The 18,888-nt window shown below is 40.2% G+C and overlaps 1 protein-coding gene across 2 annotated transcripts in view; it reads right to left on the bottom strand.

The window, feature by feature from the left end:
• CCDC88C (coiled-coil domain containing 88C) overlaps positions 1-18,888 on the bottom strand; it is a 102,110-nt gene that overhangs the window by 26,437 nt on the left and 56,785 nt on the right. For both annotated transcript variants that reach the window (XM_040600958.1, XM_040600959.1), the window contains exons 11-15: positions 12,802-12,948; positions 11,239-11,383; positions 8,553-8,734; positions 4,875-5,012; positions 927-1,997 (exon numbers count right to left, since the gene is read on the bottom strand). In XM_040600958.1, the coding sequence (XP_040456892.1) occupies positions 927-1,997; positions 4,875-5,012; positions 8,553-8,734; positions 11,239-11,383; positions 12,802-12,948 (1,683 nt within the window). The remainder of the gene's footprint in view (positions 1-926; positions 1,998-4,874; positions 5,013-8,552; positions 8,735-11,238; positions 11,384-12,801; positions 12,949-18,888) is intronic.

The following is an 18,888-nucleotide window of genomic DNA, read 5'->3' as shown; positions in this document are numbered from 1 at the left end:
CGGGACTTTCAAATGTTTGTGATAGAACTTTTGTTACCCTCCTCAAAATTACACTAATGCTTCCAAACGTAAAATAAAAGTAAATCTTCCAAGTAAGTAATTGCTTACTGCATTAGTCTGGCTAAACTTATTTATTTCACTGCAGCATTGACCATTTTCTTTTGAATGCTCTTTCACAGGAATCCTGTTTCTGGCGGGACAACAGCAGCTGGGGCAGGCAATGAGAGCACATGGCAATAACCTGAATCCACTCATAGGCCACTTGTAAAAGTGTCAGGTTCTTGGCACACACATCATTAGTTTGCCAATATCCTAATGCTAGGTGTGTATTCTTAAAGAGATCACTACTAGGAAAAGTGCAATTAGGGCATTCTGCAGTGGAGAGGGCTGCTGGCAGAGATCAGAGCTGCTCTCACTCCACAGGGAAGCTTTTGGAGGAAAACACTGTAGATAGCTGTAAAGCAAAAACTTGATGCAGCTGTTATTGAAAGTGTTAGGTTGGTCATCTGGGATGGTTCTTGTCTTGGCTATGTCTGTTTTAGGACAGGGATGTATCCTCAACAGGTGCTCCGATTTCTACACTTAAGAGTCAGTCTCTCTGCTAGAGTTCTCATGTTAGCAAACAGTTTTGTGGTCACAGAGTTAGAAAAAGTATCAGAGTCTTTGGTTTACAGCTACCATGTGGGAGCTGTGTTAAAACCCTATTCTGCATGAGAAAAGATGTCATTTGGAGACATGTTTGCAGACACCAAGTGGTACACTGCAGTTTTTGGTATGTTCCACTTTCCAAGGCCACACTATCCAGCAATGGCTGTTAAGGCTGTGAAGATACCCTAGCTCAAGTATTAACTAGTCATGGGACAGATGTCTCCCTTTGGTACTTCAAAGAGCTGAAATAAAAAACCATTAGTATTATTTTTCCTTACCTCTCTCAATGTAGCTAGTGTTCTTTTATCAATTGTAACTTGCTTTAGGAGATCTTTATTGTCCTTTTCAAATTCTTTCAGCTTATTAGATGAATCTCTGAATCGAGCAATTTCCTTTTCTAGTGTCTTGTTTTCTTTCTCAGCAGCTGCCAACTTTACTGTACTATCATCTAAAATAGCATCTTTCAGCTCCACTTGCTGCCAAAGCCGTTTCGTTTCTTTCTCCAGCATTTTTTTGTCTTTCTCAAGCTGAGACATTTCTTGTTCTAGGGTTTTGTTCTCCTTTTCTAACCTCTCCAGCCGTTTGGCAGAAATCTTTAGCTCCTCAAGGTTTCTCTGGAGGACCTGATTTTCACTCTCCATTCCTTGTACTTCTTTTTCTAACTCCTGGATCTTTTTGCTGCTGCTCTCCACAATTTGCTGAAGTCTCTGGTTTTCAGAGTTGACACTCTGATAACTTAGCTCCAACCTCTCCGATTTCTTGCTCATTGCTTTTAATATTTCCACATTTTTTCTTAAGTCCTCTTTCTCCCTCTCCAAATCTTTATTTTCTGCTTCTATTTGTGCCATTTTTGTGCTGGTAAATCTCATGGTCTCCACCACTCTCCTAAGCTCCAGATTTTCTTCATCCAATTGCTTGTTGTCCCTTTCCAGATCCCCAAGCCGGATAGAAATATTCTGCAATGTGTCCAGGGATTTTCTTAGCTTCCTATTTTCCACTTCCAGATTCCCATTCTCCTGCTCAAGAACTTCCACTTTTTCTGTCACTATTTTCATCGCTGCTGCCTTCTTTGTAAGCTGTTCATTCTCTCTCTCCAGCCGATGGAGCTCTTTTTCCATTTCTTCCACTCTTTCCACTTTTTCTTTAACCTGGTCAAAATCCTTTTGCAATTGTTTCTTCTCAAATTCCAGCTTGTTCAGTTTGCTACTAGTCTCTGTAACTGTTTCGTGAAGGATCTTGTTCTCTTTTTCAATATCTTTTACTCTTGCCTCGCTGCTCACTTGAGATCTTTGTCTCAGGGATAAGACCACTTGATTAAGGTGATCATTTTCTTGTTTAAGGTCCTTTATCTACATAAACAAAAAAAAAAAGTCAAGCAAATGTTACTCATCTACCTTACAAAGCACAGTATAAATTAGTCCTGAAGCAGACAACTGTTAACAAAACCACATCCATTTAATCCAAGACAAATTTCTCAGCAGTTTTCGCTGACTAAACCCAGAAACCAAAACTAATGAAAAAAATTGTTACCTCTGGTAACCCATCATTGTAAAAAAAGTGTTATATTCCTGCTACCAGCTAAGAAGTTCAAGACAGGAAGAAAGTAGACAGGAAACCTTCAGAGAACACCTTGAAGAATGTGCTTTGTTAGGAACCATTCCTAATAAAGCTTATCTTTCTATCTAGGTTTACATTCATCTTTGGGATCCGAAGACACAGATTATCTCCGATAAGGTGTCAGAAACCCCAAAACATTTGAAAATTTACAGCAATTATAGATCTCATTAAGAATACACTTCCTGTAAGAACAGTACACTTTCCCCAACTGGTCACCTTTCAGCTGAAGCAACTGTGACTTAAGTCTGCAGTTTGCATTTGATTCTTACCTATACACATCCACATAAATCAAAAAGAACTTAGACCTGAAAAAACAGACTCTGCCCTTTCCTGACAATTAAGAATAATTCTGGGTTTACTTCCTGCCCTACCTATGAAGCATTCATTCAGTACTACTACAAAGTCTGTATGTGTTCTAACGAAATGTAGGAGTCTGGTGGTAAAGTGCAGTTTCCCAGGCAGAAGTCTAGGTAAGAATCCGTAAAGATGAAAAGCACTACACAAATAAGGTATTTTCTTATTCAATCTTCACCCCACAGAACTTAGGAGTAAATTTTAATAGAGGCTGCAAATATACAGACCAGACTCCAACGATCTGTGCCTATATTTCCTTTGCTAGTCAGATTAACATAGATGACACCTTGTGCTAAGCTTTAATAGGATAGTTTCAAGGCATTGCATATGAACTGCAGCACAGCAGTAAAAGCTAAGGTGCATTTAAAATATCAACCCAAAAGACATAAATGCTTTCTCACCATCTTTTTAAAATACAGCAAAAATGTTGGGTGGCTAAAAAACCCTCCACCAGACCAAATGAGGACACACAGCTGGCAGAAGACCAATCTTCGGCAATAAAAATGGGGCTTTACTTGCACATCCTAAAACCAACCGGTGTCCCATTTAGTAAGATCCAGGCCTTTTTTCCCCACAAAGAGGGAAGCGTTGTCCTTACAACAGCCTGAAGATCCCCCTATGGTAACAGGAGCAGTAGCTAGCAAAATATGCTGTACTTTGTGCATTTTACTTACATTTGAAAAAAATTACTGGCTAACTGGGGAGTTCCCAGTTGACTGACTAGAGGTTAGTCAATGTGATGCCCATCTACAAGAAGGGCAGGAATGAGGATCCAGAGAAACTACAGGCCTGTCAGCCTGACCTGGGTGCCGGGGAAGGTTATGGAGCAGATCAGCCCGAGTGCCATCACGTGGCACGTGCAGGACAATCAGGGTTCAGGCCCAGCCAGCATGGGGTTATGAAAGGCAGGTCCTGCTTGACTAACCTTATCCCCTTCTATGACAAGGTGACCCGCTTAGTGGATGGGGGAAAGGCTGTGGACATTGTCTACCTGGACCTTAGGAAAGCCTCTGACACCATCTCCCACAGCATTCCCCCGGAGAAACTGGCTGCTCACGGCCTGCATGGGTGCACTCTTCCCTCGGTAAAAAACTGGCTGGATGGCTGAGCTCGAAGAGTGGTGGTGAGTGGAGTTACACCTGGCTGGGGGCCGGTCACAAGCGGTGTTCCCCAGGGCTCAGTACTGGGGACAGTGCTGGTTAGTATCCTTATCAATGATCTGGATGAGGGAATTGAGTGCACCCTCAGTGAGTTTGCAGACACCAAGTTGGTAGGGAGTGTTGATCTGCTGGAGGGCAGGAAGGCTCTGCAGAGGGATCTGGACAGGCTGGACCCATGGGACAAGGCCAGTTGTATGAGGTTCCACAAGGCTCCATGACGGGTCCTGCACATGGGTCACACCAGCCCCACACAGCGCTACAGGCTGGGGGCAGAGTGGCTGGAGAGCTGCTGGTGGGAAAGGGCCTGGGGGTGCTGGTCAACAGCCAGCTGAATACAAGCCAGCAGTGTGCCCAGGTGGCCAAGGCAGCCAACAGCATCCCGGCTTGTATCAGACACAGTGTGGCCAGCAGGACCAGGGCAGTGACTGTCCCCCTGTACTGGGCACTGGTGAGGCTGCATCTCAAATCCTGTGTCCAGGTTTGGCCCCTCACTGCAGGACAGACCCTGAGGTGCTGGAGCGTGTCCAGGGAAGGGCAATGAGGCTGGTGAAGGGTCTGGAGCACAAGTCCCATGAGGAGCAGCTGAGGGAACTGGGGTTGTTTAGCCTGGAGAAAAGGAGACTCAGGGGGGAATCTTATCGCTCTCTACAACTACCTGACAAGAGGCTGTAGGCAGGTGGGTCTCAGTCTCTTCTCCGAGATAACAAGTGACAGGACAAGAGGCAACGGCCTCAAGTTACACCAGAGTAGGTTTAGATTGGGTATTAGCAAAAACTTCACTGAAAGGGTGCTCAAGCATTGGAACAGGCTGCCCAGGGACGTACTTGAATCTCCATCCCTGGAGGTGTTTAAAAAACTCATATATACGGCCCTTAAGGACATGTTTAGTGGTGGACTTGGCAGTCCTGGGCTAACGGTTGGACTCAATGGTCTTAAAGGTCTTTTCCAACCTAAATGATTCTATGAAATTCAGCCTCCACCTAATAGCTCTCTAATTGCCCTGCCTTCCCTGAAAGAACCAGATGTTCTAAATGGCATCACTTAATTACCACTACTGGGCATACACTTTCATATTAACATTTGTGAAGTTTGTACCTGTCTGTCTTTGTCAGCTTTTAGAGTCTCCATGACGACTTGTAGCTGTTCTTTATCTTTTATCAGCTCCTCACTCAAGGTCTCCAGATCTTGATTACTTTGCTTCTCTTTTTCAATTTGGTTTTGCAGCTTCTCAATCTGTGTGGACAGAATGCATCAAAACACATTAGCCACAGCTTAACACAATGACTATTTAGTAACTTTAAGTTATTTTGAAGACCAGCAAGGAACAAGATGGGCACTATGGCTGAAAGATGTAATCAATCCCTTCTGCAGCTTGCCAGTCTCAGAGGAGGAAATGGAAGTTTTGTTTTTCTCACAGTGACAAGAATCTCCTTCATGCCTGTTAAGATCAGAGCGTATAAGGTACAGAAGTAAGAAATGCTTCACCTGCCTGCCTGAATGCCCTGTTTTGGTCCTGTCATCAGTGACTGATTAAGTTTCTGGTGCTCACCCTTCTGAGGGTCTTCCTTCCTCCTAGCCTCTCCATCACTGATGGCCTTCATCTACCAGTGAATGTGGAGGGAATTATTAAGACAATGCAGGAAGCAACACAATTAAAAAAAAAAAATAATGATCAGGAACAGAGGAAAAGCACTGGAGTTTCCAAGTTGACCTTCCCCCTCTCTATGCTCTGCTAGCCCTCTGCTTTCCCCAGCAGGTGACAATATTGGATTTGAAAGACTTGCAAATAAGGTCCCAGTCCTACAGTGAACAATGTCTTCTTACTCCCTCCTTTTGAAAGTTGTACTCAAAGTAGTAAGCACTGGAAAGCAGTAGCTCTTCAGTATTTAGAAGGAAGAGGTTCAGAAAGCTAGGCTCCCCAAGTCAGGAATGATTCTTTTTTATGCTTGCAAAGTACTGTGAGCACCTACAGCTCTGCACAAGTATCAGCTCATCTTTTTGTGTTGTATTACAGACTTTGCCAACAGTGAAAATGTCAATGCAAAAGATATTAACAATAATTCTTACAAGTGGGAAATAGCTGGAGGCTGGGCTCTGCCTAAGTCAACATGTGCCTCATTACGGGAAGTGTTTAAACAAGCAGAGGCTGCCCAGATTGGAGATAAGAAGGATTTAACAGTTAGGAACCTAACCACGTTAAGGTTCATTGCTCTCAGAGGAGCTGTTCAGAGAAAGCTGGAACAAACTCAGCAACTCAGCAATAGCTGGTCTTCATTAGCACCTCCCAGAAAACTGGAGGCAAGAAAAAACTACTGTGTACAGCTAGTTTCAGTCCAAGAAGTCAGGAATGCAGAGAACACAGGTACTTGGACTGCTACTACTTGACTGTGTCTGAAATGAGGGTTTTCTATTATTAGCTCCTCTGAAAAGATTGCAAGAAAGGAAAAAAGGACGTACATGACTTTTCCTTCGTATCATCTCTTCTTCTACTACCTGAATAATCTTGTTCTGGCTAGGTGATCCTTCCAAACACTAGATCAGTAGATAGCCAAGCATACTTAAACAATGATTTTTGAAAGTCTCACACAGTGGGTGAAATCTGAGCCCACTTAAACAACTTTGGGGAGGCAAGAATTTAATATGGGTATCTCAGGAGTTACAAAAAAACTCCACAGGCACACAACATCTGAGAAAAGCACTTTTTATCTCTTGTCCTGTGACTTTATACACGCTTGTCTTTAACAGTCCTTAAGAACCGTTGCTCTCTCCTCTGCCTACTGTAGTAAACATTCTTCAATGAATCAGACAGACTTCCCCTAGCACACTCTCCTGCAGGCATGCATACCCTCTAAGAGGATACATGTGTGAGAAAAAAAACATGTTAGAGAAACAGTTTTTTAAAAAAAACAATAGAAAACAACAAATTCAAACATCTCAAATCAAATTATTTTACACATCAGGTCTCTGTACATTCAGAGGTAACTGCATGCCTCACAGACTATAGAATACTATCTACTACTTTTTTTTTTTTTCCCTCCAAATGTCCCTGAATGATAGATAGGTGAAGTCCATCAACAACTAACTGGCCTGTGGCATTCAGTCAACAGCTCCCATCATATTCTGTGTTCCTTTGGTGAAGAGTTCAAACATTACAATTGCTTTTATTAGCAATTATTTTTAACTGCCATTTTTTTCCTCGTTGGTCTGATATGTACAAGGCCCCTTTTTCACCACACAGGCACTCCCCACCAGTTTTTTGCCTTATGTAACTACCAGACCATGTAGGTGACCCCACCATGTCAACACACTCATCATCATTAAAAACATCAGACTAATTCTGGAATCAGAACTGTTGGCACCAGTACAGTACCATAACAAGAGGTGCCCACAGGAATTTTTCTGAGGCAAAGCCAGAGCTTGCCCCCAGTTGTTCAAATGATTTAAATTGCTCTACACCACAGGTATCTGCTGAGTGCTTTATATGCCTTGATCTCAAATTTGAAGCATGTAAATTAAAGCTGGAGTGAATTACTCATACATAACAGGTCATAAACAGGAGCGTGGAAGGAGAGGTAGAGTGATCTGAACTTTTACAGTTTTTCTTGTTCACAGAAAAAAACCAATAACCAGAACCGGTCTCTCAGCCTGGCAAAAGAATCTCTCCAGAAGCCAGAATGAACCAGTGATGGATATCCGTTCTCCTTGGTAGAGAAACTGGCACTCTGCTAGTTACAATCTGATAATCCATGACAACTTTTCATATCCAAATTCTTTCTCCCCTTGTCCTTTAAAGCATTCAGTTATCCCATAGGCAGACCAGAGAAGAGTAAAATCTTTGTATTATTGTCTAGCACACACACAGGTTACAGTAGTAATGGGAAAAGAGAAATGAGCCTCATGTTCTGGATAATTTATCAAAGGTAGGAATGTGGAAAAAACTGACATGGAATTTTTTTCATAGTCAGACTAGCAAGCACCCTCCTTCCCCATCAGCACTTGGCTCAATTAATTAGACTTCAGGATGCAAGTTACTAGCCAGACAAAAATAAAACTAGTGGTTGGAGGTGAACTGAGCACTGTGTTTCACAAGGACAAGCACTGAGCTGGCATTTGAGCTAAATGTAATTACAGTTAACGACAAGTGTAACACACCTATATTAAAATTTATTTTTATAAAGTGATGACCTGCATGTTTGTTACAAAGATTAAAAGAACCCAGATCTTTGCAGAGAAGGAGACACTAGAGAACTTCTAATAGCCAAAAGGACAAAACAAACAAAAAGAGTTGATCCAGGACTATGGAGACCTAGTCCTGGAATATTTAAAAGCTTGTTTTAAAAAAGACTTTATTTTTGAAAAAATAAAAAAACCTGTGTGGTTTATTTCCTTTACATGGAAACAATATTAAAACTTTTAAACAAACAGAACCGTTCAGGCCATAGTTCCTTATCTAGTAGTGACTGCTAGATGACAAAAAGGGACATAATCAACAGTATAATCTGACACAGGTAAATGAGCACTGAAAGATTATCTTTTATGAAACAGGAACGGTTGATCTTACAATGATGCACCTAAGTAGGCAGTGGAGTAGAAGGCAATAGAATACATGAATGTCAGGGTGCAATTATATAGATGGGCCCAAAAACATGCCCAATCTTCTGGAGAACATGGGTGAATTCCCTGCAATCCCCCATAGTCCAGGAATGCCCTACAGCCCTGTGTGCACTGTGTTTAGAAACCAGAGAGCACTGTTTGTTCCTGTGAGCAAATTACCTTTTTGCTAAGCTGTTGATTTTCCTTTTCCAGTTCCACAAACTTTAGGCTGCTCTCTCTGGAGGTCAAGGAGGCATCTCTCAGCTCTTGGATTGTGTTCTGCAAGCTCTGATTATCCTTCTCTAGCTTCAGTATGCGACTGGAAGCACACTCATTCAACTCAAACACAAAGGACTTTCTGGCTGTTGAAATATGAGAATCAGAAGGTGGCACCAACCAATTCACAAACATCTCCCTTCCCAGGTACTTAAGATTTACTTGTAACTGCAGTCAGATCCTCACCATTTCAGCTTGACTGCTTAAGTAAACACTGTTAAAAACAGAACCCATTTTCACAGATAACAATTAAGACTTTTAATAAATAAAGAAATAACTGAACAAATAAAAATTTTAGAAGGTACTTACTTCGCTAACTCTTCTTAAAGTTGCTTTAGCCATGTTAGTAGCATATTTAATTTTAGTAGCAAAATACACTTTGATACCCTCTCAAACTTCCATCAGAGGAAATAAATTGAGGTAGAAAGTGAACAATTGTGAAGTGTGTGTTAAAACCAGCAAGATGGTGCATTTTCAGAAGCTAGTGAATATTAGGTATTCAATCATATTTAGTCATGGAAAAAGATTCTTACAAAAGTGAGTTCCAAAGTTTATCTTCACAGCTACTTCATCGAGAATATGCTGTCAGGTACCCAGGTACCCAGGCACAGGACATCCATCAGAATGTTGATCTGAGAGAAGTGTCTGAAGTTGAAACCTCAGAACTAACAAAATTTATGCAAGATTTACCACAGATATTTCATTTTACTCTACATGTTTGTAGATCAAAAGTTTCACTACCTCTCAGCCCTAACTCCCAGCACCAAAGGTTCATTGTTCTGTTCATTTTTTTTCTCAGCACCTTAATAATTATAAGAGCAACCTTCTGTTTCACATGGAATAATTGCTACCCTTCACCGCAAAACCACATTTCATATGAAATTGACTTTAACATTGTCTTTACATCTCAGAAAATCATTTATTCCTCCTAAATAATCAGCACTATTACATACAGCAAAATGAGCACTTTAGAACCAGCAAGTTTCTGAGAATGGGAAAATCTCATTTGTCTCTTATGGAGCATCACTCATACAGTTTTGGTTAAATGAAGACTCTAATAGTAAGCTAACTAAACACTCCAGTTGAGTTTTGTCCTGAAGCAAAGCCCATCTAAATTACTTTTTCCCATGCTTATTTTTTAAATTATTTTGAATAAAATATTCTAAACCAGCAGGTACGATCTGCTACCTGCCACCCTTGCAGACTCAACTTGAAATCCAGGATTTTTTTTTCTTTTCCAAAAGAGCTTTGCAGACTGACTCTATTTGTACAAACAAGCTGCATTCAGAACAGCAACATGCATTGAAATGGAACTTCTTAAACAGAATTGTTATAAAAATAGGATAGCACTTCTGTGACATAATTTTAAGTTTCATGTTCTTAGGGTTTTTTTTTAATTCAGGCTTCCTTCACTGTTTTTCTTTTATCCCCTACTGAATACGAAAGATTACTGACATTCTCATTCTCAGTTCCTCTTAATTCTTTTTTCTTTGCTTAATCAGAGGTTCTGGAGATGCTGAAACCCTAAGCATCAGTGCAGCGAAGGAATCTCACCCTTTTCCATATTTTGTTAAACCACTCTGTTGAGCAAATTTTGAAATTTATGCTTAACGGAAATGAATAAATAAGAGAACAAAATTTAACTAGCATCCTTCCGTCTACTACATCACTAGTGAAACCAAATCGGGAAGGGGACTAAACTTGCTATTTGAAACAAGCCAGAAAATTAGTTTTAAGTTTTCCTGAAATACTCTCCATCCAAATTTTGAGATGGAGTAAGTTTTGAGAGAACTGTGTTTTTTCCCCACTCACTAATATAATCAGCAATATCCTTGATTACACATAAGGAGGTATAGAGTGCCATTCACCTCTCAGGCTAAAGTAAACCTGCTTTGCAAGATTAATTAAAAGTAACAATTAATTAGCCATTAATCTTAGTAAAGAGAACTCAGATCCTAGACAGCAAGTAGGTTTGACAATTGGTGTCAGGCACACATTCAGTTATTATACAAAACAAAGCTATTCTTTTAGATAGCTTTACTGAAAACTGAACATCTGCTTACTCTTAATTTGTTCCTTTGTCTTCAAGTTAAACTGTTCCTGGTACACAAAGCCAAACATGCAAGTCTTGGCAGAATCAGGTAAGTAATCAATAAAGGCTGCACATTGACCTGCTCAAAATAGCTTGTGTATCCCAATTCCATTTAGCATTGTTATTTAAGCTGGTATTACAGACAGAATGAATGTTAGACACAGAAACCAATGCTAAAACCTGACTAGTGAAGGAAGCATTAGTTATGTTTGTGATAGTTATGGAAATCAAATCAACCATTCAAAACACCCCAAAAAATCAGCCAGTTATTTTAACTGCCTACATTTTTTAGTACCTAGTAAAAATAAATGACTTCAGAATACACTACTACTTCCTGGGACTTAAAGACCAGCTAATTGTCTGTACTAATTGTACTAAAGAATACTAAAGATCACAGACTCCTCCCAGCCATTCAGTTAGAAATATCCAGTGTGACATTTCTGTCTACTCTGAAAGAGACCACAAACAACAGCAGCTACCCCAGCTGGTGGTACTCACTATCTGCAAGATCTGTGCTTTTAGACAATTGTTCTAGCTCCCAGCCTAGGTGTGCAGACTCGTTCATGCTCTGTTTCTGTGCAATCTCCAAGACCATGTTCTCCTCCAGCAGCTCTTCAATTCTCTTCTTGTCCGTGTCCCGGTCCTGTGCAAGACATGCATCAATGAAAATGCATATTCAGCTTATCTGTAAGACTGTTGGGTCAGCTGAACTGCTACACACACAACACACATTGAAAACAGAAGACTCTCCTGAAACATTGGGTGATTTTACAATGAAATACATGTACACCATTAAACGTTTGCTGTGGGCTACCATATGTGCCACAGAACACAGTGCAGAGATACCCAACTGGCCCTATTCAGTCAGCTCAGGTCCATGACACACTTCGAGGGAGGGTGACTGGAGTGAGAACATACTGGGTGATGACAGGGCCAGTACAAGCCAGGACTGGTAAGGCAGGCTGGATTCAAGCTGTCTCCAGAGCTAAGCTCTACAAAAGCATGTAGTATCATGCACTGACACACTGGAGACTGCAGATATAATCTTGAATTCTACCAAGCTTCTTCAATTCAACACATCAAACTTGGATCCAATCATATGGATCAGCAAGTAACATCTGCCTCGTAATCTGGGTTCTAAAATACCCAGAAAACAGATCTGGAAAATGAATTTAATTAATTCCTCTGACTATTTTGGCCATTTGCACTTGTGGGAGCTGCACTGATGCCTCAGACAATCCCAAATTTTCAGAAAGCATTACCCAAAAATTGATCACATCACCCAAAAAAGCATAATTCAAAATCACCAGCCACTTTTGAAAGGCTAAAGTATGACATGACCCTTATAATGCCCTGAATCAGTCATTAAACTTAACTCCACACAGCATCCTCAACATCTTTGTTTCCAACAGACCCTGTTGGAAACCCTATACAGGTAAATCTACAAGAATTCAAAATACACAGTAAGAGATAAAAGGATTGTTAAGTAAAATACATAAGATTAAAGAGTATTTATTATTTCAAGTGGGATTATAAAATCCAATATTCTTTTTGTCTGCAGACAATCTGCCACTTCTTGCGTTTCCTTGTCTATGAAGCAATAAGCCATGTCTCAGACTTACACAGAAAGGATTCTGGAATTTTGTGTCTTTTACAGCAGTAATAGATTCTTAAAGTCACTGGGGGTTTTGTTTGCAATAAGAAAGATCATTTACTACAGTAGATTTCATTTCCTACTTCCATGAGATTTCTACTTAATGGACAGATTTTAGTATCTCCTTTATCAATACATACAAGAGCAACCTGTATTTTAAAATTGAGATACACCTTCTTGCATAAAATTAAATCCATCAGTCTCACACAAAGCAGTACTGGCAGTATTTACACTGTTAACATTACAATATTTCAAGAATTCGTGCACACAAATTTCAAACTAAAGACCTCTGTAAACGCAAGGTTTATTTATTTGTCTTTCTTCACTGGTTTCTGTGACTGCAATCAGTGGTCTAGCATAAAAATAGAACTTTAAAAAAATAGCATAACGAAAAAGAGAGTGCATACCAGCTCTACATCATGAAGTTTGGACTTCAACTGCAAATTTTCCTTCTCTAATTCATGCAGTTTATCACCACGAGCTCTTGCTATTGTTAGCTGTTCTTCTAGCATAGCCTTTGTTTCAATTAGTATGATGTTGTCCTCCCTTAACTCCTAGAGAGAAAAAGTAGCAATGTTAACCTCTTTACAAAAACTGACTTTTCATAGACCAGGTGACTTTCATAAACTGATATTGCAAAACAGAAGAAAGAAATTTGATATGTTTCTCTGTTTCATAAGAAATATTTTTACCTGGTATATTACTGGGAGATGATACTATGTTTAAATATATGTGAGTCATTAATGCAAAGTAAAATCGTATTTCTTATTGGTTTTTTCCTGAATTTTGTAAGTTTAATGGAGTTCCTTTTGCTTCATATGAAACTAGGTCAAGAGGTGGACCAAAGAGACTCAAGATGCAGAAGAACAATTGTTCAATTCCAATTCCACTGTTATAATACCATTTCCTTAGCCAATTCACTGTAGTCCCCAGTTCAAAATAGATTATTTACTTTCAAGGGATGATATAGCGTATTCAAAACACATTGGCAAGCACTATCCATCAATATATACTATGTTCATATCCTTGCCTCAGTACACTTACATGTAAATGTCTGTTTAATAAAGTTTCTCTCTCATGGACAGAATTTTACTTCACTTACACAATAGAAGCTGTTTTATACTTATCACACACCCTGTGTGTTAAGCGCACACACACACAAGAGCACTAACTGCACAAGCCCATGTTGCTTATCCATTACAGCTTGTGTATCTGTTTTTACTGAGTAAAAACTTTAACTTACTATTCTGCTATAGTCACAGCATTAGAAACAAGTTAATTATACTGCACTCTGAACATGCCTTGCAAAGCAATAAATGAAGGTCTGTGCATTAATGTATCTCACCTTCAGAAATGTGAAATGTCCAAAGCATAAAATCTGGCCATGTATTCTCAGTCATGTTTTAAACACATTTATTAAATTATTAAGATTAAATGGGTACAGGAAGAATTTTTGCCCAGAAAAGTTACAATGGGGCAAGAAGCAGATTATATGATTCTCTAAAGAAAATTTCCGTTTGTCTTTCTTTGCTTTTGTCCCTCCCTATCCCCTCCCCTGCTCCAATGAAATATGCTAAACCAGAAGACGTGCACACAGGCAGGATGAAATGCTTATGGCTTGGCAAGTTTATTCCTGGGCAACTGTCTTCAAAATATTCTCTCCGCTGACATCAGTGTTCACATCTGCCCTCTCAGACCACAAAAATCCCAACCAAGTAGATTCCTGAAAGATCACCAGGCATGAACAAATGACCTTCACTGCTTAATCAGCAACCACCTTCTCCTTTTTGGTAGTAGAATCAACCTTAACAAGCCTTACGTGGCTCAGTTATTTGGAATTCAGAGGGGAAAAAAAAAGAAAAAGAAAAAAAGACAGCTGTAAAGCCCAAGTTAAGGGTGTCTGATTGACAACCACTCCTCTTGTCTTTTGATATTGCAGGGGGCCATGATTTAATAAGCCTTATTTAGCAAGTAATATTAGTTGTTTGCTGGATCTTGACTGGAGATGGCATAATACAGAAAGTCTACTTTATGCGGTACCATATTGCCCTTGATCTCTCAGTGGGTCAGTTACCAACTTGGAAAACATGAGAGGAAAAATTTCCCTACTACAGTAGCATTAAAAGGACAAGTATGTCAGTGCTTGTGAAGCAGTTCAACTACCACAATTAAAATGTCTGACTATGCAAGTAACTAAAATAATAACAACAATATCGAAACTCTAATTTTACAGAACCTGCATTTTGGGCCAAGTCTGACCCAACAGGGTCACTCTGGGGTGGACAGCCTGAAAAGGCTGACACTAACCATATGGCAGACCAGAGAAAATATATGACATAAAATGTGCTGGGTGTCATGTAAGCTGCCAGAATACCTGTAATGAAACAGCAACATAACAAGAGTTTACTTTGCTAGATCATCACGCTCAATCTGGACCACAGCCTTAAAAAGGTGGTGTCTGACCTCAAAAACACGGTGTCAGAACTATTCCCAAAACTGCCTACCAAGCAGGAACTAGTTACTTCAGTGTTTCATGAAGAGTCAAGTTACGTGCGCCAAGTATATACACATATCCAGGAGCAAACCACACATCCCTGGGAGCTGCAATACATGGAAGACTGAAGCACTTTCCATAGAGTGCCCAGGAGGGGCAGACATGTCAGTTCAAAGCAGTTCTGATGAAATCTTAAATTAATAACCTGGTGGAATTGCTTGCAATGGTGAGGTCAATGTTGCTCACTGGTGTATCCATGATCTGAGGTTGTCTTAATATTGAAAAGTTTGTATAATTTAAATAATTACTCCATGAGAGCTTTGTAGAGTTACATCTCAAAGCCTGAAAGGTAAAACTGTCCTAACTAATGTCAGCACCAACATCTCACAGAAGTTGCTGGGATAACATAGTTGACCTAAAAATGTGTCTGGCTACAAATCACACTTCTGAGACCCAGGTGGTCATGTGATGGCGGTGCTTCCACTGGAATTAAGGTTTATTTTTTCTTAACTAACAAACCTACCAACATTATTTTGTAACTTTGAGTTTATTTTTAAATCAACAGCAAAAATAGTTGGCTGTGGATTCATTACTTTTTTTTTAAATACACTGAATTTACTAGGCAAGGGATTAAACCCCTCTTCATTTTATATCACTTAAATTGTGATGATTTAATATCTAACATATTTAATTCTGCTTTTGTAATTTCTAACATAAATTATATATTGTGGTTTGATCCTGGATCACTGTGATTCGAAATAGCTTTCAAAATGTGCATTGTGTACTCACATGCTCACAATTACCTCTGAGGGTAGGCAGTTGCGCAATCAGGGTGTGCTGCTACTGGAAAACGTTTTTAGAAACTAAAGTAGCAATGAGATTGTTTAAATCTGAAACTAGAGAATTTGCACACCATCCAGACCTAGTTATTAGAGTTCAAACCCCTCCTTTCTGGCAGTTCAGGAGTTGCCTCTACTGAGCCATGACACAGTAAACATCTTGTGACAATCAAACATTGCCTTGGACAACTATATGAAAACATATAAATGTGAGATGAAAACGTTCACAGAAATTCCTCCTATCACCCCGCATGGAAACATGATTGCACTCAGGAGGAAGAAGAGGCAAAGCGGACTCCCTGGCCTCAGAAAGTAATCTTATCTGCTGCAGCAGTGCAAGGTTCAATGGAGAGGAATGCTGGAGGGAAGCTTCACATTGGAGAGAAGCACCTCCTTAGAGGAAGCCCTGCATTAAGCATGCTCCCCCGCATTCACAGATACAAAGTCACTAAGCCACCCCAGGAGTAAGGTCTCCAGAGCATATTGATCTCCATGTTCCTTGAAGAATGGTCAAACCAAAATGACATTTCTGAACAATTTTGTCAAGACATACAGAAAAGGAAAAAAAACACACATGCCTAAATGTGTTATGCTCACTAGAGAAAGACTTGCTCCTTTTGCAATCCTTCTGCAATAGCTCCTTAAATCTCTTCCTACCACCACTGCTGGTTTGCATTGTGTGCTTTCAGAAACTACTTGTAAGCTTGTTTGCAATTCCTAAAACTTGTCACGGTATCATACACAGAGTACATTCCATATTTTTCGTTCAAACTACCAAACATGTATATGAACTAAAAGAAAGATTTTTAAATGCTCGTTAATAGCTTTTTGCATTGATGCACAATGGTAAATCCACTTTTTCTTCTCACTTAACGATCTGACACTGCTTATTAACAACCCTGTCAAGACCCTATGAGCTTTAAGACATCACATTACCATAGAAGAATAGCTTATGCTGTATTTTACACACATTTTCACTGCTGCGCCTCCCTAAGATTTGTTTTAGAGCTTAGAAAGTCAGCTGCAACCAGTAAATGCCATGCGATGAATCAGCACTGTACCATCTAGTGGTAAAAATCTCTACCACATTACATTCCTGCACAAATTTTGCAGCTTGGGATTGGTAAACCAGTTTTTTTGAGGGAGTGCGAGGAAACTGAGCAGTCACTGAACTGACTCCAGCCATTAACTCTTCTTTCGGAGGGGTGGATGACTTCAGACAAAGACAGAAAACTGAGGGACCATGGCAAGTTGGCTACCATGCACAGCCTTTGTGCTACTCATGACCTTAAAAAAATACAGAAGAGTGCCCTGTGGAATCCTCTGACTGTATCAGCACAAAACCAGTGGAGCTTGCCTGATGCTGCCACTGCTCAACACTGGCAGTCTATGGCTGTGCCAAGACTGATCAGTGGTGGAAGAGGGAGTGGTGAGAATGTGAAACCCTCTGGCTATTCTAGACCACAAAGCAGCCTGCAGACAGCTGTGCCTGCCACATGTTAGAAGAGCTCAGCCCCTACAGCAGCGGCAACTTTTGCTAGAGGCCACACCTTGGCCAGAATTAGCTAAGTGCTGTATTGATGGGAAATATTCTTTGTCTCACTATTGTATTTCAGGGAGGTGTCCTTGGAGAGCCAGCACTCATCTCTGACATTCAATATTTTCACCAAAAACTGACAGGGTAGAAGAGGGAGTAAGGGAAGCTGGAACAGATTTGAAACTGAAGTGGAGGTTTCTTTACTGAATGATATGTTGAGCAAGATTAGAACGCAGGCATCAGAGCAGGAAACTGCTGGCTCTAGGACAAGCAAGGAGGCCGAGAACTCAAGAACAGAAATAGCTACTCCCTCAATCTCAGATGAAGACAAGACTAAAAAACTCCTTTCCTAGCTCCAACTAAACCATCTGAGCAGCAGGTAAGCAACTCCAGTGCACAGCCAAAAGGGAAACACCAGGATGCCATGCTGATGGCTAGTGTGCCACGTTAATGCACGACTGATTCGCCCGCTTGAGGGAGGAAAATAAAGACAGCCAGAGCTTCATACTTCCTAATGTAAACTTGGAATTACTGAGCGGGGAGATAGGCTTTTGTGGTCTATTACTACATTTAATATCCACCCATTTTAGTGAACCTATTCATAAGAAGCAGCAGCTAGCTGGCCCCTTAGGTCAGAGAGGAAAAAAAAAATCACCTACAAAGAGTTTATAGAGCAGAAATAAGGTCTGTGTTCTCAGCCAGAGGCCTGGCAAATGTGAGTTTCAACATCGCTCTTCTGCCTCAGACCTGGATTTTATTTAATAGTGAGAGTGTCAATTATTGAACCTTTGTGAGTTCAGTGAGTCCTGAGACTTCACTTGAAGTGTTACGTATGTGGATTGGCAAGAGTTTAGGTGAGAATGGCTCAAAGAACTGAAAGAAACAAACATTAGGGTAGTCTGACCTAAATTTAAGGTCAGCCATACTGTGAGCAATGAGTTTGTCTAGATGATCACCAGGGTTCATTCCAACCTGAGTTAATTAATAATTCCAGCATGGGCATAGCTGCGGGTGACTAAGCTGAGTAACTAGCATTAGTGCTGGAACAAAGCTGTAAGTTTCTCATTGACATACCTTACACAGGGCACTAGGGAAGATGCAAATTTTATCTCCGTTCTACTACAAGCAACAGCTGCAAAAAGGGGTGGCTTATATTTGTCATCTGAGGTCATGCTTAAAAATGCCCAACCTTTGTTGCATTTGCTACAAATGCCTAAGGAAAAACACCCAGACATTCATTCAGCTAATTTATATATGATATTTAAAATGCTGGTCAAAGGAACAACTCTGAAACACAGGGATTTTACCTAAGAGTAAATTTTCAAGGCTAGACTAAAGGTCTGGATTCTCTACAAGAGGCATCTAGAAAGGTCTGTCCTGTTTAGCCACATAATGCTGAACTAAGCAAAGTGTATTAAAACTAATGGGTATTATTTATTAGTAATAGTTTAGCTAAACTACTTAGTTTAGCAAGTCCTTCTTGCCCCTGAAAGAAGTTTTAATGTTGCTAAATCAATGACTATGACATACATTATGAAATTTCTACTTGCTCTGATGTTTTGCTACAGTCAGCTCAATGACAAATGACACATGAACTGGTAACACAACAGAAGCCAAACATTAA

Source organism: Falco naumanni, chromosome 7 (assembly GCF_017639655.2).
Source record: "Falco naumanni isolate bFalNau1 chromosome 7, bFalNau1.pat, whole genome shotgun sequence".
In the NCBI taxonomy this organism is placed as follows: domain Eukaryota; kingdom Metazoa; phylum Chordata; class Aves; order Falconiformes; family Falconidae; genus Falco; species Falco naumanni.
This window is presented reverse-complemented; position numbering and strand designations above follow the sequence as displayed.